This window comes from Thunnus maccoyii, chromosome 7, assembly GCF_910596095.1.
Source record: "Thunnus maccoyii chromosome 7, fThuMac1.1, whole genome shotgun sequence".
Lineage (NCBI taxonomy): Eukaryota > Metazoa > Chordata > Actinopteri > Scombriformes > Scombridae > Thunnus > Thunnus maccoyii.
In genome coordinates this window covers 12,677,943-12,698,518 of record NC_056539.1, presented here as the reverse complement: position 1 = coordinate 12,698,518, position 20,576 = coordinate 12,677,943, and the positions used below count along the sequence as shown (strand labels likewise).

Here is a 20,576-nt window from a genome sequence, read left to right as displayed (position 1 = left end):
ACAGAGGCCGACTAATTTTTCGTAATTAAAAACTAAAACTATGCTTGTGAGACTCAACATTAATACATCTGCATTAAAGGATGCAGTACATGAGCTCAAGGTTAACCGGAAGCAGCTTGTTGGGAAGAGCTAGAGACAGCGGCGAAGTCAGTTTGATGTTCGTTTTCCACAACACATTCAGACCTAGCTCCTCTCGCTGTCCAAAATCAACCTGACTTCACACCGCGGTGAGCTAGAGGGAGCGATAGTCCAGGACCAAAACAAGCCTCTGAAAACACTGTTTGAAGGTAAGAGGGAGTCTATTTTGATAAACGGGATTATCACATATGACGCTCTGATGTTACACTCTATCTGAAGCTGATATACCCTGTAGCTCAGTACAAAACTGGATAGCAACACTCACTTAATGTTCACTAGCATTGGCTAGCTAGGTGACGTTAGCTTCCTAGTGAGATTACTGCTAATGCTAGTTTGCTAATGTCAAGTTACTCGGCTAACGTTGGAAAGCATGAATTGGCAGCATCCTGCTAGAGAAACTTCTAGAAACATGTAGCTAGCTTGGTAATTGTACATCAAATGTACTGTTGGAGTAAATCCGTCGGCCGGTGAGTTGTAATTACGCTAGCTCTTAGCCCATGTTGTTTTGTTTTTTAATTCACAGCGAACCGCTCGGGTCTGAAAGGTTAAGGTGGCGTTATTGTAGTTAAATGGCATGTTAGCGCGATGGTAAGCTACACTGTATGATATTAAGGCAGTGATTTTGAATTGTAATTAACAGAAAGACGCGGGTTTGAGGCATCAAGTTAAAGAAGTCAATAAGGTTAGCTGCAGTTTTGAATTTGTTAAAGGACGGATACTGGATTTCTGGATCAGGTGCCCAAAGCCACATTGAAATAGGTTTTTCTTGCCATAATCATTCCTCTTGTTCACGCTTCTTATTAGAAGATCCTCATTAGAAGATCTTCATAATGCATTTACAGTGTAAGTGATGGGGGACAAAATCCACAAGCCTCCGTCTGTGCATAAATGTATTTAAAAGTTTTTCTGAAGCTTTTATGAAGGTTCAGCCATTCAAATTAGTCAAATGAAGTCACCTGACTGTTGTTTTTCAGATAGACTTGAAAAATTGTGAACCTATCCTTTAACCCTCTCTCCCAGTGCAATCTAATTATGACTGAAAAAGAGGAGACTATGGACACCTCTGATAGTCAAGACAGTGCGCCATCAGCAAAGAAAAACGGACGAACCTCGTTGCTGGACAGCGGAGAGGACTTTGAGGTGTTGGATGAAGAAGACATTGATGACGACCCCCCTCCTCTAGAAGATGCCGGGGGCGGGAAGGGGAAGAGTGCAGAGGAGTCTGGAAAGACAAATGCAGACACAGACGCGGACCCTCCCGGTCAAGTGGAAGAATGGCTGGATGTACTAGGTATGTGGCTCTACATACTACCATGGAACGGGAGGTATAGCACCATGTCAGATTGTAGAGAGAAATATTTCAGTAGGACATGTTGCAGTGGTTAGTCATCTGCTGATAATGGGAAGGTCGTCTGATAAAACCCACTATAAGTTGGTAAAATGTTAATGTGCTCAAGGAATCAGACACTATCTCCCTAGAACAAGATGTTGTGATTCCTTTGAGCAAGACTTCTGACACTGGACAATGATCAGTGCTGTATCTAACTGTAATTCATTTTACCGTGTCTGTCTCCAGGTAATGACCAGCTTAAGAAAAAAGTCCTGGAGGCAGGGCAAGGGCGAGACAGTCGGCCACAGAAAGGACAGAATGTAAAGATTCATCTTAAAACGTACCTGAAGGACTTGACCCTTGTAGAGGAGCAGCCTGAAGTCTCTTTCACTCTGGGAGACGGGGATGTCATCCAGGTAATAACTGACAAATTGAGTTCTTTTCAAATGGTAAACAATAAATAGAAAGGGGTCTCTTATTCTCACTTTAGAATATGCATAATCTGCTTAATGCTTCTGACAACAGTGAGTGTCCATATCAGTATCTTACTGCAGTGAAACTTGTCCTTTCAGGCCTTGGATCTCACAGTGCAGCTCATGGAAATGGGAGAGAAGGCTCTAATCCAGACTGATGCTAAATATGCATACGGTACACGAGGAAGGTAGGCAGTGTGTTTTAATACAACCCCTAAAAGTTGCAGTTGCAGTGTTAATGTAAACAAAAACTGCTGTATCCAACTCAAATCATTTTACTGTAAAGTCAAGAAAAGATGTGAATTCCTTATCTTGAATTTGGACAACAACGCAGTAGTTTTACTTGCCATACTTGCTCCTCTGAACCCTTTTGCGAAGCACACTTTCACTGGGACACATTACAGTTGAAATTCCTTGTGTGCGTTCCAGTGATTGATATCTCTTGTGTCCTTAACTCCTGAACTTAACTGTGCATCTTCCCCTTGACAGTCTTGAACCTGAGGTTCCCCCAGACGCCGAGCTGTCTCTAGAAGTACAACTGCTGGAAGCTACTGACGCTGCAGACCTGGAGCTGCTGCCCCCTGTAGAAAAGATTGCTCTGGCCATCCTTAAGAGAGAGAGGGGCAACGTTCATTATCAGCGAGGGGACTACGCTTTTGCTGTCAACTCGTATAGCATTGCCCTGCAGATAACAGAATCTAGTTCTAAAGGTAAGATGCAAGCCAGGGAGTTAAGACTCAGTGAAAAGTTTATCACAGTAGTATCTTTTTTTAATCAATTTGGAAAAGTTTCTATCAAGTGGAGGAGTATGGCACACATAATGTTGTTGCTTATTTTGATTTTGTGATTAAACCCAACAGATTTGTCTGATTTTCATTTTCTTGGCACACTGATGGACATTTAAAGTTCTGTTTTTTTTAGTGACTTTCATTTACTTATTTTGTTTATCTTTTTTATCGTGTGATTTCTTCTGCAGTTGACATTAGTCCCGAAGAGGAAAATGAGCTAATGGATGTGAAAGTCAAGTGTTTAAACAACATGGCTGCTTCTCAGTTGAAACTGGATCACTATGATGCAGCTCTTAAATCTTGTGTCTCAGCTCTGGCACACCAGCCAGAAAATATAAAAGCACTTTTCCGCATGGGGAAGGTACACATTGCTCTTTCTCTTGTTCTTTCACATTCTCTTTGTTAATCTCTAGGTGCTTGTTTCATTAACAAATATGTGTTCTCGCTCAAGGTACTGGCCTTGCAAGGTGAATATACAGAAGCCATTCAAACTTTGAGGAAGGCACTGAAGTTGGAACCAAGCAACAAGGTACTCACTTTTATTTTTGTTAAAATGCAACTTTTTGCATGAAGAAACGTCAGTTCTGCCTTATGACCAATAGATGGTGCCATAGGGTAAAATATCACATCACATAGTCTGTAGTGCAAGGTCAGGTGGACTGCTGATTCATCATTTCAGAGGATCTGTTTTCATGTTGTTGCTGTAAATAGGTTTATCCTGCACCCCAGCCATATCTAATTCCTAGCTACTGTTCCTGTTCTGTTGCTCACGCAGTCAGGTATATGTGGTTCTTTGGCTGCACAAGGCCATTTGGCAGATCTGAGCTCTGTGTGTGGGCTTCTTGGATCAGCTATAAGCTGCAGCAGCATGGTACTCATGCCCAGAATCCCCCACTTCAGTCCTACACCAATCTGTCAAACAGCACATGGCCTGGTCGCCACTTCAGCTTTTCATCCAACACATGCAGTTTAAATACAGTGTATTATCACATTTTGTAATAGTATACCTTACGTAGATTGTTAATGGGCTTGTGTGTAGTTAGGAATGTCATCTTTTGTGTATCTAAAGTAAAAAGATATATGTTGCAGATGGTATGCACTAGCAAGCCATTTGCCTGGCAGAATTGTGCCATTTCATAACTGTCATCAGCCTTCTGTATATTTGCAATGTCTATGTGTCAACACGCATTTCTAAATTGGTGCTAGATTATATGTTTTTAATGTTAAAACAGGCTTGCCTCTTAGTGCTTTAGTTATTAAAAGACTCCCTAAATAACCCCATGTTCTAACAGCAAGAACAGTGGGTGTGCTTCTGTGACAATACCAGAACGTTCCCATTATAATCAATGAGGCGGTTTTAAACATGCACAGGCATCATGGAGGCGACAAGATGACGCGCTATCTTTCTCTTCTCAAAACACTGACAGACATGCTGTCTACATTTTTTTTTTTACGCTGGAATCAGCTTTTCACACCCTGTATCTTCAACTCAAATGGATAAGATGAGATTTATTTGTCCGTGCTTTGTTTACTTTTTGATTTGACATGCAGACTTGACAGTTCCAGTATAGACAGCCTCAAACTGTCTCGGCACAGTATTTGGACACACGGATGCTGTTGGGACAGGATGTTACATGTTTGTTTAGCCAACTTTATCCTTGCCCTGGGGACAAGTCAGCGTTGTGTCTTTTTCGTGATTTTGGATGGTAGCTGATTGCACAATAGTGGTGCCAACTTGCCAAGGGTGCCCTGCTCAAACACTCTGTGGTAGATGTATCCACTTACTCTTAGCAGTAGACGGGAACAGACAAATCCTCAGGGTATAGACTTGTACAGACACTTACACTGACTCTCCACTCCCCGCAGATGTCTTTAAAGGTAGACTGTGCTCAAATATAAAATTACTATCAAGTAAACATTGCTGTAACTCTGTGTATTGGTGCTCCATAAGTCTTTCGGAAGTTCATTTCCAAAGCATGAAGTTTGTTATCTCTGAAAGCAGTGGTTTGCTTAGTCACTCACCAGCTTTAAGAGAAGAGAAGTGACTCAGATCTGAGAACAATAACTGAACCATATCCTGGAATAATTGTGTGGACGTGGGCTAAATGGAAGGTTAATTTTGTGATGCAAGCCTGTGATTTCTTGTAAGACGACAACATACAGCAAAATAAAATACAAGTTGTATTTATTTCAGAGGTCTGCATTGAATGACCTGACTGAGAATTTTGAGGGACTACTTCATCCATCCATTGTTGTCATAGAAAAACATCTGGTCATATTCCCTTTGAATAGGTTCTTAGTGTCATTTTTCATGCTCCATTTGTCTCATCTCTCCTGTATAGACTATCCACGCAGAGCTTTCCAAACTGGTGAAGAAGCACTCGGAGCAGAGGGGAGTAGAGCAGGCCATGTATAAGAAGATGCTGGGTAACCCCACTAGTAGTAGCAGCAGCAGCTCACAGAAACACCGGGCCAAGTCCTCATGGGTGAGATTTTCATTCCCTGAGAAAACAAATGTAATGATTTTTTAAAAATGTAGCACAGCATGAATCTCTGTTGCTTTTCCATGATGTCACGATGTTCACGTGCTGTCATTTGTTTTTATGGAAGTATACAGTAATGCAACCAAATTTACACCTTGCATTAACATGCAATCTGTATACGGATATCCTATCTGGATAAGGAAAAACACATGTAAATGCACTTAGAATGCATTGTGATTGTAATGCGATCAGATAGCCAGACCACATGTGGAGGTGGTGTAAATGCAAAGGCTTGTGGATTAGATGTCATTATCCAGATAAATGTATTGCGATACAGATCGCATGTTAATACCAGGTGTAAATGGGGCCTTTATGTCATCGTCAAGGGAACCTTTGTAAGGTGATGAACAGGGAGTGTCCGTAACTTATGAATATTTTATGGGTGTGCCATATCGTATCGTTCATGATAATATTGCTATAATTTTTAATATGATAAAAAAAAAAATCATATTGTGATAATGGCAATATTGCATCTTGTTGGCATAATGATGTCATACCATTATTCACAGCAACAACAAGCTTGGCTGAAAGTGAAAGTTACATTGCTACTCGCTCAACAGCAGTGGGGTTAGTTCCAAAAAAGGAAGTGACTTCCGTAGTGTGGATGTGGTTTGGTTACAAAAGATCAGATGAACAACAAACCATGCTAATATGTCGGAAGTGCTAGAAGACTGTAACAACAAAAGGGGGCAACACAAATCCCACAAGGAGTATTTTGTCATATTGTCAGGAATATCATTATCCCAGAAATACCCTGAAATATCTTGATGTTATTTTAAGGCCATATCGTCCACCCCTAGTCTGATTAATATCTTGCTTTGTGCTTTTCACTGTATCAAGATGTTATTATAAGACCTACTTAACATGCAACTCTCTTCTCTTTTGCTCCTTTATTTCTTCAGGGTCTCAGCTGGAAATGGTTATTCGGTGCCACTGCAGTAGCCATTGGCGGCGTAGCGTTATCTGTTGTCATTGCTGCCAGGAATTGAACCGAGCCTGTAGTGATGGCCTGACCAAGCCCTGCAATGTGAGAGCCTAAACACAGAGGCACATCTGGCAGTGCCTTCTGACCTTTGGTCAAAGGGGGTACATATGTCAGTTGGTCAGTTGCCTCTTCACTGTCACTCTCCTTTCTCTGCTATGTTTGAGAACTGTATGTGACAAATAATAAAACATCAATATTTGCATATGGGATATGTATTTCCAACCTTATAAATGTGTAGGTTTATGCGTATCTGTCACATTTCCAGACAGTTTTCTTTTGCTGCCATTGTTTTTGTCTTTGGTAGATTATGTTGGAAATTGATTATTTGAACATTGAAATGAAAAATAATTTACTATAGATTCATATAGGAGCTATTTAAGAATATTTTTCCCACTGAAAATAGCTATTGTGACATGGTCCTACGTTATGTTATAGTTTTAAAGCATATGATTGTGCAGTTAAATTAGTAATTCCTATTCAAGAGACAATATGTGATTTACACTTTTAATTATGGTACAATGTTTCATGTTGACTGGTGTCATGCAGATGCTGCATTTGAGGTCCAAATGATGACAGGATACTCAGCTTTTGTGCTCTTTCACTCTTTCGCCCTTTCTACAGACTCTACTCGCACACCGAGTGACCAGAAAAATAGAATCACCTGTATGATGTAATGCAATACAACAGTCCTGCAGGACCTTAACATTTTCAGTTTCTCTTTGTGACTAGAGTAAAAATATAAGAAACACCATGGAATGGAATCAAAGCCTGTCTGACAGTGTCAGCAACAAAAATGATACAATTTCACGAAGGCAGTATATACAGAACATATACAAGACTGTTGTATTGCAGTTTGAAGCTGAGGGGTTTCTCTCTTTCTGGTCATGTATGTCTACATGTTTAAACATCTGCTAAAGAAGATATACTCTACTTTCTGTTCAGCATTTGTTAAATCAGTGGTTCTCAAAGTGGCATCCAGGGATCCCCAGGCGCCCTTGAGGGGGTTCCAGGGGGTCCCCAGCAAAAGGGGAACAATTTATTTTCACTATAATTCCATTTAGTAGTAACACAATGATAGAATGTGTGACTATTTTGGTCATGGGTTTCATACACTTTCATACACAAAAATCTTATCAAATAGGGGTCCGTGGTCTAATTTGTCAATGACGTGAAAAGGTTTGAGAACCACTGTATTAAATAACTAATTTCATGTCAGCAGAGGTGCAGTTATTACCTTTGAAACAAGGGTGAAGAAATGGTACATGGAGTTGCAGATGTTGAGTTTATTTTTTATTTTTCAGTTTCAGTCAATTATACCTCAGTTTTTGATGATTAAGACCAAATGTTGAAGGATGACCCTTCAGGTACAGTGTTGGGTGTGTATGTTTTCTTTTCTCCCCTACATTTTTTGCCTGTGAATTTTTCTTTGAATTTGTGTTCCTTTAGGTGTTAACTTATTCCAGTATCTTTGCTCATTTCCAAATGTGACACCACTGAATCTGTAGCGTCTCCAGAATAAACGCTAGGCCTACAGAGCCAAAAGTTGCATAAGCTAATACAAGTTGGTGACAAACTAAGTAGTCATAGAAGTTGCTTTGATTTCCTGGCATTCCCTGTATTTGTTAATTTTATATTCATCACAATAAAACATGTCTCACAAACTACAGTTTCCTTTTTCACCCTGCACTGCTTTGTAATGTATCACAGTGTCTGCCATTATTATATATTCCACAAACATCACCCCAGTAATTATTAAAAATTATTACAATGTGCCTGCAGCATTTTTGCCTCATAAAATTGGCCTTAGAGGATTGAGAAACATTACTGCTGATCATTAATGTCTGATAGACACATTATTCAGTAACGTTTATGCAGTCATATTTGTACAGCAACTGCATTAAAACAACCCTCTTGTTTTCAAGACAAAGATGACTAAATGACCCAGACGTCCCCACATTTTCTAGTATTGACACGTCTCATGTTTCATTTGTTTACAGCTGGATATTTCCAAGTTTTCTGGATATTCCCAAACTGGTGGGGCTTTTTTCTTTTTTTCCAAACATTGACGTATCGCTGACGTAATCAGATGACCTATCGCTTCCCTCTCCCTACGCATACTGATGAACATGCTCCTTCCTAAATGCTGTGAGCAATGGATATATATCTATATATTTATATCTTTTGTCACATATACATAATTATAACAAAAAAAATCACAAACTACAGCTACACTTTATGAGCACAGATAGACAGCGATTCACGAGCTCTCTGAGATTTACATGTAAATGAGTAAAAGTCGATGACTACTCAATAGTAATTTATGTTTTCAATATAACATTATGATATGAATGCAGAAACGGAAATGTTTTTTTTTTTTTATTTTACACATGCGACTATACATTGCTTCATTACTGCTCAGTGACTTCATCAGTGGCCGGTCATTGAATATTCATTGAAAAGCCACGGGAGTTTCTCCGGTTACGACAGAGTGCATGCGTGCGCGTGGTGGTGGGAACGGTAGCAAAGATGGCGGCGCTGAAGGAGGAGCAGTGCTACGGACTGTCCTGTGGAAGAGTGAGCAACGGCAGCAATGTCTCCGTCTTTCACGTTAAACTCACTGACAGCGCGCTGAGAGCGTTTGAAGGCTACCAGAGCAGCAAGGTAAGCGACCCCCTTTTTTACGGTACCGTGACATGTTTGGTTTTGCGTTGGGAGTCTGTGACAGGCAGAGTGAGGTCAGTCCCCCCGCTGTGTCTGGCCGCTGCTGCCGCCTTCACGCCGCGATATTCGGCCACAGCAGGCTGGGTTGAGCCCGGCTAGTTTGGCTTGATAAAGTGTCTAGTTGAGCTCTCGACCGGCCAGGCTGACTTGATGTGAGGTAGCTGTGAAGCTCTTTCTGTAGCTACACCCAGACTCCCTCTACACACACACACACACACACACACTGCTCGGTCATTTAAGCTCAGTGCTACTCAGCTCCACTACTTATTTCATTGTATTATTAGGGTGTATTAGTTGTGGTTGGCGCAACAGTTTTGCTGTTAACTTCTCTAACTAGAATATCTTTAAACGGTTTTTAACTGTAAACACGGAGTAAGTTCTGTTGTGTGTACAGATGTTTCCAGAAAGTTTGTAAAGCTGTCAAAACAATCTACCAAACCTTGCTTTAGCTCATAATGGTAACATATACCGTTGGATAAGTCCTGTCTACAAACGGGCTTTAAATTATTTATTTATTTATTTCAGCTGTTAACTCAAGGAAAATATTGCCTTGGTTGAAGTATCTAATGACAACAGGGTGAATAATTTGGAAAAAATGGCCATCTCCTCTCCCAACCCCCCCTCCTGACTGGCTGCTACCAAAGGCTCGTGTTCAGGTTACAGCTTTTAATAGTGCGTCAAAGTGAATTAACAGTAGAGTTAACATATTTTTTCTTCAATGGCCGTTATTAAATAAGAGGTGGGGGATTAAGGTCTGGTCCCTGACATGGCTCTGCTTGCTTGCTTGGCTACTTGTGTAGAGAGCTATAAGTCTGAGGATGGCCATCTAACGTTTCAGTTTCTATAAATATTTGACAGGGAAAACCTGGCTGGCTAGGAAGCAAAGGGCCTTATCACCAGCTTCAGTGGCTGTGTACAACACCACTGCAGCTGATAAGTCAAAAGTAAAAAATTGTGGCAGGTGATTGGGTGACTACTAGTTGTAGGAGGAGTGCCAATTAAATCAGTGATTGAAACATGGAAGATAATGTCAAAATAGGTTCATCTCTCAACTCTTTAATATATTGTTATTGCAGCTACAGTAGTTTTGTTAACAAAGAATTAGACATGTGGACTGTTTTTCATATTTGTGTTACTGCACATTATCACCACATTTTTCCAATGAAAAGCATTTATTGAAGATGTGATTTTTGCTAAATGTTTTGCTTTTTGACTGAAACATGAAGCATGCAACCAGTGAGTTTTGCACTGCTGCATCGAAATCACAAATTAGCATTTTCACTTTTTTGGCTACTGATCCAAACTTAATAGTAAGTAAAAGGTATCCTTCCTACACAAAGTTTCTCATGTGATAAAGTAGTATGGGAAGGCACAAAAAGATTCACTTTTTCACATTTCAAGGCTATTGTCAGGTAATATTGGTTCCTTATTTGGACTAAAACATGAGGATACAGTCACAAGTATTTGTACCACTGTCTATCATTGATAGTGCTTGTGATTCAGAATGGGTTATTTTTAATGAGCAGGCAGGACGATACACATGTGATTGTCTCAAGCATCTCGGGCTCAAAGGAGTAACATTCCTTGGTAACATTGAGTATAATGCTGCCTATTTTTGGCACCATTGTTCCACTTCCACTACGTCATGTTAAATAAATATTCTTATCCAAATTTATATGCGAGATATGTTACATGTACACATCCTAAAAATTGATTCGCTAGAGAAGAATTCTGTCCACTGGGATCTTAATTGTTGAATGATTGAAGAGGCAAGTTCTAATCTTATTTGACAGTTAAGGTGAACCTTATTGAGAAGTGCCTCGTGTACAGACATGCCTTGCTACCCACTCAAACTGTATTGCTCACTGTATCACCTTTTCCCTGTTATTTTAATTAAAACCTTTAAGTCACAGTATGACCAGATCCAGGATATTGGGTAATCCAGCGTCTACGTGGTATTGAAGCAGGTGCTTGATTTGTGGCCTAGAGGGTTAACAGTCAGAGCACCTGGGTGATACGAGTATGTGCTGCATCATTTGAGGGTATTACACTTCTGCTGGCACATGTGACACTCTGGGTGTTTGGTGGACAAAAGGGGGGTTGTGAGATGGGATTTTAAATTTGGTACTTTGGGTTGGGTCTGTTTTTACTTATGCATTGAAACACAACAAACACATTAGTGATAGGACAACATACTTTGTCTTTATCAGACACACACAAAGACCACACTGGCACATCTGCATACTTTTGTAGACAACAGCTTGTACATGACACTGGAGAACAGGCACACATTCACATATGTGCACTATTATAGAGACTGATAACAGCCTCTGCTGCGGCCCAGTTACACCAGCATCACAAGATGACAGATGACGAGCACACATAAAACCACCTGTTTGATCTGACACGCTAATTATGCATAGGAGTGCAGGTATACCACATGTCTAAATCAATTACATTATACTGTGTGTGTATACATTGCAGTATGTTAGCATACACAAAGATGAGCACTCAGAGCCTGTGCCTGTTTCAAAGTAGTGTATTGAAATTCAAAGACAACAAACACAGCCGTACAATATGACTGCTGAGCAGTGGCAAACAATATTAAGCCTCTCTAAGAACACAAACCACATGTGCACAAACTGATTGAGAAAAGAGATCTTCTTACAGTAAGACAGAACAAACTGGTCAGATGTCTATCAGATTTGTTACATGACTGAGTGGAATCAATACAAGCTTTGGGCTTTGTTTTAGTGTTTCTCTTTCCATGTTCACATTAGACCATGAAATATGTGAAAAATCTTCCCCTACGCTAAATAAAGGAATTAAACAAACAGGCAACAACCTGAAAAATTCAAGCTATGTGCATTGCTCTGTCATTTCCCAACTCCTGTGCTTCGGTAGAGATATGAGCAGGAGTTTGATTTTATTTGTATCTCTCATATCAATCACTGTAGGACTAGATATGTCTCTTTTTTTTAAAATAAACAGTCGGACTACATATTATCACAAAACGTGGCACCCCAAACTTAAGCTTATACATGCTTTCAGTGTTGCTATATTATTCTTAGCCCCTGGCTTCCTCATAAATCAAACACTGGCTGGCAACCAAATCATGGGTGAGCTGGGAACTCGGTAAAGGAAGAGGAAGAGAGCTGCAGAATGACACACGCCTTTCAATGTAAAAGTTGTGGCATAGTCAAGGATGTAATTAGACAAAGCTGATAATGTTTATGACCCCACTTTTGCTGTCATTTGGGCTGCTATGCCAGCTCTTTCATCAAGATGCTAAAATCCAGGCAGTTCCAGGCCAGTGTAATGTACTTTGATAAATTGTAGACCCTAGCTAGCAACAGAAAATGTATACAGCTGGAACAGTTAAAGCTAGCTGTCAATAGACTCGTTGTAAAGTCTCTACATTATTTTTTATTTTATTCTATTTTTTTTTAAGTCTCTACATTATGCAACATTGTAGGAGATCTGTAATATGAATGCTTACAAGCTTTTTGTTCCCTTCCTGTGCAGGCAAACCAAATGCTAAACATTGGCCCAAATCCAGTGCTGTACTAAGTATCTTATGAAAAACTGTATGAGTATTTCTCTAATGACACTGCGCAACAGCAGTCATCAAGTAGCAAGAGTTCAGTGTATTGGCTGCTTCCTGTATGAGACGTGACTGTCAGCTGGTTCCTCTGTTGGTACGTCTGAGGACAGAGTGAACTGGAGCTCCTGCTGCGGGACTGGCAGCCCAGAGACACACTTTTTCTTTTTTTTTACTGGCTATGACATAAGCAAGGAAATGAGTAAGGCTACTTGAGCGTCACTGAGCTGAAGGTTATGGAGAGTGGAGATAAAAGTTTATAATTATGTCTCTGGATGACAGTGTTGGAAAACACAGTGATTAAATAGTTTGAGTCAGTTTGTTTTCATTTTCTTTGTTATGAAAAGACCCGACTGTTTCAAATTTCTCAAAATAGACAGTCCACAAAAACAAACGCTTTAACACTGAACTGAAACATGAAGTTTGTTCCAAATATAAAATGAACATTTGTAGGCAGTGCAAGGAAAAGGTACATATGAAGTGACGGTACGTTGTGTGTTCTGGCACTGCAGTATTACATTGGTGAGAGATGAGTAATTCCATTTGAATGTTAAAACCTTTTTGTTGGCATGAGTCACATCTTTTGTCTTGTGGGGAAGGTAAAGGATTACCAACTATAAGCTGGGAGTATGAATTTTACATTCTTATAGACATACATCACAGTAGTGACACCCATCTTGTGGTTGCCAATTAATTGTGTGTCACATTTACCTTTTACACCCCCTAGACCTTCAGCGAGGCAATAATATTATTAACCATAATGATTATAATGATGTATTTAGTGATGTAGTCGTTAACCCAGTTCTTTCAAATGATGAGCTGTTAAAATATTTCCTCATGGTTTGATGACAGACAAGGTACCTGCTATGATAGATAAATGTTATGTGATGCTAGAACCAGGTAAGCAAGGCAACAATAATAATCCATTACCTGAAATAAGCCCCAGGCTTTCAAATAATAGTTTTATAGAGTTTATAGTTTGTGCAGATGAAGATCAGTCTTCAGTTACATGATTTGTGGCTAAAGGCTAAACAAAGGAGGTCAGTTTACATCAAGTCAGTTTTGTTCTTGTGCTTGGCTGCCATCTACCCCCTGTCTCGACCCCTATGGGAACGGTATGGGAAGTAATGGAGACTGGGTGGGGATTTTGTTGCTTGACGCTGGTCTGCCTGTGCCAGTGCTATGGTTATTTAAGGAATGCTGACTCCCCAGTTTCAGCAGATCACGGGACGCTGCAAGGGATGACCATAACCACTAAGGCCAAATATGACTCTAAATGTCATGGTGTTCGTCTGTCCTGTGGCAGCGTTGCCACAAGTGACCATGTCAACCTGGTGTCACTGCACACAGAGCAGACTCCATGACCTACAATGTCCCTTTAAGAGATCAGTCAGCGCATAGGTCATGGTTTGGTCTTTGGTCCATAAATGTGGTTTGTGCCTGTGGTTTTTGACCAATAGTGGAGCAGTATGACACATGAAAACAGGTACAATTTTGACTGAAACCAGAGGAATACGTTTATGTACACACGTTTTGTATGCATACAGCTTTCAAGTAATGATAATGAATCAATGCCCAGACTTGATGTCTGAAAGATTCCTGCATCAATTCAGAAAGACTGAATTAGGCCAAACCTTGAAGGAATCTCTGCTAAATCAATGCAGGCTTCTCTGTATTTGACTGACTATGAAAGGAGATTCCTCTTTTTATTTTCTAATAATGCAATCTCTCCTTGTATGCTTCCCTCCCTCAGAATCCAAATGCTTTCTTTTGTCAGTGTTGTCAGCCCAGTGACAGTTAATTTTACATGGTAATCGCACAAAGAAAACATTTTCTATGCCTAGTGAGACTGATTTTTATCTTGAATTTTAACAAACCACAAGACAACACACCATACATCAATAAATGACAGATGTTCACGTGTATTTACTTAATTCAGTAGAAAAAAAGAGTTGATAGAAGCATGTCAAGCTGCAATAAAGGTCAAGTCCAGCAGCAATGAAATATTCAGGTAGCAGTACTCAGGTAATGACCCAGAGATACCACTGGTTCACAGTGGGAGACTCCATAATTGCCCGTCATCACCTGAAGCCAGTAACAACACCAGTAATGAAAATGGTCTGCTGTGCTTTATCTTGTCTGCAGCTCCTTGCAGTCAAAATTGATTTACTTGGCACTGTTTTATATAAGCATAGAAGCAAGACATTATTAATCAATATCAGTTTATTGAAAAGAGTATTTGGAGTTGATTGATTTTCATTTCATAATATCATTAAATGAGACTCCAAAAGATGTTTTCATGGTCATTAAAATGTGAAGCAGGCCTGTTAATATTCACCTTTCATTATCACACTGGGAGAAACACAGAAGTACACAGAAGTACCAAACTGGATGTGTTTGCTGCATCATATCCCATCAAAACAGGACTTAAAATGTATCTAAGGTCCATTAAGTCATGGAGTCTGAATCAAGATATTTATCAAATTGGCCTCAAAAGGAGAGATACACATCAGTGTCTTCTAGTTGGGTGGTAGTCAGTCTGTTGGCCCCCAATCTAATCTGTTACAGCTGTAATTGGAATATTTGTAGCATCATAATATAAGCTTGAATCCAGGCACCGGATGGTGGATGGTTTTTTTTTGTCTGATAGTTTCAATCAGACCAATCGTGCTTACCTTCTCAGTAATTATGTTAAGTGTCTGTTTTTACGTGACTAAATTAATGTGACAAAATGGCATCTAAACTAATAAGAAGATTAAAATTTTTCTTTCTTTTTTTAAAAAAAATTGTCAGTAATGGAGCCTTTGTTTTGATTAGGATTAGTTTTAGCAAGCGGTTACACCCCAGTAAGTTTAAGTCACATTTATGCGCCTAAACCTGTAACAGATTCACAACAAACTTGGCATTCTCTCAAATCAGCGAATTTGCTTTAGGCTTTTTGACTGCTCTGTCCTTTCAAGGCTGCGATGAAAGCCTGCTGAGTCATCACTTTCACATCACTTTTGTTAAAGGACCCACGTAACCAGAAGATGACAGCTTTTTGAAGAACTTTCTGAAAGGAGTTTTGTTTACAAAGTTTGGGGGAAAAAAAGTGATGTTCACTTCAGTTTGCTGATAAATGTCTCTGTTGTGATGAAGCAGGCTATACATTGATACAGCACTTATGCATCATCCAAATTTTGTGTTATTTTTATTGTGTCGCAGCGAGTGAACACAAACCTTGATAGTGATACATCCAAGTGAAAGCATAATGCCATGATCACATCTGAAAACAACCGTCTCGTGTTGCAGTTTGGACAAAGCTTTTGCAAAACAATGACGTGTGTCTTCACAGAAAACCTCAGGTGTTGTGTAGCAGAGGGAAAACTTTTCAGACACTCCCCTATCCTCTTCATTGTCACACATTTTGAATGCCAGTACAGATAATCACATCATACTGGTGATGTGCTACAACAGCACTACAGTGCATCAGTTTTGTACTTTGTATAGACGCATATTTGATACAGGGTTTTTTAGCTAAATTGAAAAATAAACGATCATCAATTGAGGTTCAACCTTATGTCAGCCCACTCCTTACCAAATAATTGCTGTACTGCACAATTTTGATGTTTCCCTACCCAAGGAGGAGGAAGAGAGAGATCCATATTTCCATTGGTGTTTCAGTGTGGACGACTTTTTGGAATTGACCTGAAAATGATATTATGGATGGAAATGTTTTCAAATGTAAAGTTTAGTTTTCAGATTAATGTACCTTTGTGTGGATGTGGCCTAAGTAAGGATGTAAGGCATCCACAATGCCACTTTTGAAAAAGGGTTGGGATGGGAACATACATTTGGGGCATTAAATTGGAATAACAGTAAAAAAAAAAAAAGTATTGAACATGCTGTAAGAAAAAGCACTGAACCAGGTGATTCTATTAATTAGTCCTCTTACCTGTGCTAATTAGAATCAGCTGGGTTAGTACGTGTGGCCACTAGTACTTCCGCTCTTTTAAAAGGGGTTAGACATCTGTGAATTCATTATTTGTTAACAAGCTGTCATGCGTAACCATCTCATGATGAGTAGAGGCAGAGAGTTCTCCCAAAAACTTTGCAACAATATTGTTGAGCAACATAGGAATGACACAGGTTACCGCCTGATTTCTCAACTCCTAAATGTTCCCATAAGCGTCATTGGGGCCATTATCCACAAGTGGAAGAAGCATCACTCCACCATCAACTGGCCATGCACAGGAGTTCCTCACAAGATTGACTGGGCAGTAAGAAAATTAGTCAGAAGAGTAGCCCAAGACCCAAGGACCACTTGAAAAGAGCTCCAGAAAGACCTGGAAGAAGCAGGTAAAATTGTCACAGAGAACAATCGGCTGTGCACTACACCGCCACGGTCTCCATGCATGATCACCTTGTAAGACTCCATTACTGAAGAAAAGACATGTTGAAGCTCGTTTGAAGTTTGCTACACAACATTTGGAGAAGCCTGTAGATTACTGGAAGAATGTGGTGTGGTCAGACGAGACAAACAATTTGGCAATATTACTATGCACCATGTTTGGGGGAGAAATGGCTCTGCATATGACCCTAAAAATAAAATACCTACAGGGAAGCTGGTGGAAGCGGTTCTCTTCTCATGGTATCGGCATTTGATGTGTTGAATACTTACTGTATAGTCTGTCCACCAGAGAGTAGTGACAAGTTTATTTTTCAACTGTAAAATATCCTGCCTAGAACATTTCTTTTTTGCAGTTGTATAAAAGAAAAGGAAAATGTTCATTTATGTCTGGGGTTGTATATAGAAAATTAATATCAGCTGATATATCATTATGAGATTCTTAGTGAGTGTAATGTGCGTAACATGAAACTGTTGGACTGTACATGTGCTGATCCTCCCCCTTGAACTAAGAAGGTGCACACATAAGAAACTTGCGCAAACATTTCAAGCACAAGATCAAACGTAGCTCAGCATTAATCAAATGGAAAACAAGCTTAAAAGCTTCAAAGGGTTTCTTTATGGCAATGAAGAGCCAGTTACAGTAAAAGACCTACAAGTAGGCCCAATTAAGCCTATGAGCAAGCGTGTTACTTCAAACACTCATCTGACACCCTTCTGTCACAGCTATTTTAAAGGAGTAGACTGGCACACCACGTTTCACACACAGGGCACACTCTGCAATGATGCATGCACACTGAGTATTAAGAGAGTAGGGACACCCAGTACCATTTCACCCTTGCAGAGTGCATGGCACAAAGTGCTCTTTTCACCTTTGAAATCCTAGACAGGTGGAACATCTCTCCAGTGTGACAGTGATGCAACTAGACACCTGACAATTTGGGTGCCACAGTTATATCCATTGGGATTTAGACATTGCTATTCCTGTGTGCATTTACTACAAAACAAAGAAATCCTTTGGCAGAGACCAAGTAGGGATTTACACATATGTGTGTTTAGGATATAGGCTAATTTGCAGTAAGCCAGTCTATATAATCTGTATTAAGAAGCTGGTCATTTGCCATGAATTGTGCTTAGTTTTTTCTATAAAAAACTCCTAATATGTATATTTTGCATGTTTTAAATAGTGAATTAAAACATGTACCATTGCTGCAATATAGCCTCTTGTCATTTATTGTTAATGGGTCAGTTGAGAGCTGTGGACTTATTTTCTATAAGGTTTCAGTGAGGTTGTGGCCTAGCTGAAAATTCTTAAAAACGGTTTTACTCGCTTGATATACCTGAGCAAGTTTTGTTATTTTTGTAAAATATGTCTAAAAGTCTAGTAGTCAAGGTGAATTGATACAAGCTGAATTCAGGCTTTACTTGATTTAGATTTGAAACCTATTTTAAAATCCTTTTTATACCTAGAGGAGCTGTTAAATTCATTATTACATTAATGTTTGATGAACTTGAAGCACTAGTTGTAGATTCTGTGCACATATTTGTTGAAGTCCATCTTGCTGTTCTTTTTTACTGCTATTAGCTTTATCAATACTACAAGGAAAAGTACAGTCAGAAGCCAGGCTTTTATGTTGAACATTGTCATCAGTTCAGTTTTATCACGGGCTGCTTGGCTGCAAGTCCATGCTGTGTCCAGCTGATCCCCCATTCTGTAGCTCGTTGGCAGTGTGTGGGAACATCCACGGCCTTGTCATCGATCCATGGTCAGGACCCGTACTCTGTCCCTTAGGTTAGCTCTGTGGAACATTCTGGGCTCAGGCCCCAGAGAATAGTGACATGTCAGCAGCCCATTCAAATGAACAGGCTGAGGGTAGCACTATGTTAGCAGTGCTGGGATGGGGGAAGGGGAGGGTTTGGGAGTGCTAAAACTGGTGCTGTGTTAAACATTGCAGGGTTAGACCAGGGAGTGTGACTCCATGAAAGGTCTGGTGTTCCTGGATAGGCGCTGAGTGTTCAGAGCACAGGAAAAAGTGAAACAAACTTTTTCTGTTGTCAAGATATGAAACAGTAGCTTACTTCCTCTGACTTCTAATTGGATTTGTTTAGGCCTAAAAGGGTTAGACGAGGTGAATTCACTATCTCTCTTCAATCTCTGATGCCATGCAGAACGATGGCAGTCAGTCATGTCTTCATACAACAAGACTAAAGTCTACTGTCACGCTAGCGGCTCTATACTCACAATGACTTTAGTCCTGCGTGGAAAAAAAGCAGATGTAGATGCAACAGGGGTGCCAACACTGTGGGCTCCGGCAAAAAAGTTGAACCAGGATCAACTTTTGACCAGTTGCATACACGCAAGTACACATTCCTGGCAGATTACTTTGTATAATGTGAATGCCACATTTCTACTGTTTACCTCATGATAGTCATGATGAAAGATAGAACCGTTGCCGCTGTGATAACTTTCGGCTGTTGTAAAATCCTGTCTAAGTGTTACCTTTTTAAACGTATAAATCCATTACTGTGCTCCTTGTCTCGTATTTCATTGTGTCAACTCACCTCAACAACATGCCCCCACCATCACAGCTTACTGCATTATTCTGAAAACGCGTACATGCTGGTGGCGCTACAGGAAAAGTTGGGATCGAAATCAGTGGGCTTCTCCTCTTGAGGACCATGGAGTGTCTGTACAAAATTTAATTGCAACCCATCCAATAGTTGTTAAGATATTTCAGTCTGGACCAAAGTGGTGTACCGACCCACAGACCAACAGAGTGACATTACCATCCCTAGAGCCATGGTGCTAGCATTGCTAAAAATACAATTTGGCTCACAATTTGATGTAAATGCTTTTGCAGTACTATGAGAGAACACATCTGTAGTATGAGTAGCCACGGAGGGAATCAAATGACTAACTTGACAGTGTTTGTGTCATTCTGAACTCTGTAATCTAGAGGGTCATTGTCATTACTTAGGCCTGTAAACCGAATCATGAACAATCCCAACAAACTACCAACTCACTCAACCTCAGATCTAAAGCTTGGATATGTTTGTACTAAATATGAAAATTAGTTGAAAACAAATTGAATAATTTCCCAAATTTTTGAAGCCGCCGCAATGATTTTGGCCAGACCAGTGTTGTCTAGTAATGGAAGCAGTAGTGGCAGTAGAAGTATTAGTAACAGTATAGTATTCATTGAAACTTTTTACTACTTTCTTACATGTAGGGAAGTGGATCAATTGATGAGTAAGTGAGTTTGTGTGTAATGCTACTTCTTCAGATTGTGTAATAATTCATCAGAATTCAGCATTTGCGTCTAAGCTGTTACACCATAAATGCAAATAAATCATGTAATAGAGGGTTTGTCTGTTGTTTCTGTTGTGTCTGGTGAAGCAGACATTTCTGCAGCCTCCAAAGCTCACAATGTTAGTGCATAACCTCCCTACATCCCATGACATAAATAAAATTCCTTTGCTCAAATGCAGTTTTCACCCAACAGCAGTGCCACAGAGGCGTGTTACATCTGTGTAAAGTCGCCAAATTACAAGTCAAAATGTGCCTACTTTAACCCGGTGGCTCAGTCACTTCACTCGCTGACGTTACCGA

General features: G+C 39.9%; 2 protein-coding genes across 3 annotated transcripts in view; both read left to right on the top strand.

Annotated features, from left to right (window-relative positions):
• Positions 1–133: 133 nt before the first annotated feature.
• Positions 134–7,923, top strand: fkbp8 (FKBP prolyl isomerase 8). Of its 2 annotated transcripts, none has more exons than XM_042417750.1 (9): positions 134–287; positions 1,159–1,429; positions 1,715–1,884; positions 2,041–2,129; positions 2,431–2,651; positions 2,918–3,090; positions 3,181–3,258; positions 5,072–5,215; positions 6,175–7,923. In XM_042417750.1, exons 2-9 carry the CDS (start codon positions 1,171–1,173, stop codon positions 6,259–6,261), a joined length of 1,221 nt encoding a protein of 406 aa, XP_042273684.1. In that variant the 5' UTR covers positions 134–287; positions 1,159–1,170; the 3' UTR covers positions 6,262–7,923. The 2 variants fall into 2 exon arrangements, with proteins under 2 accessions (XP_042273684.1, XP_042273685.1); XM_042417751.1 differs by lacking the exon at positions 134–287 and adding an exon at positions 405–605.
• A 465-nt stretch (positions 7,924–8,388) lies between these two features.
• Positions 8,389–20,576, top strand: part of ell (elongation factor RNA polymerase II) — a 39,240-nt gene continuing 27,052 nt past the window's right edge. Inside the window, exon 1 of the mRNA XM_042417386.1 lies at positions 8,389–8,918. Within this exon, the coding sequence (XP_042273320.1) occupies positions 8,784–8,918 (135 nt within the window). The 5' untranslated portion in view covers positions 8,389–8,783. The remainder of the gene's footprint in view (positions 8,919–20,576) is intronic.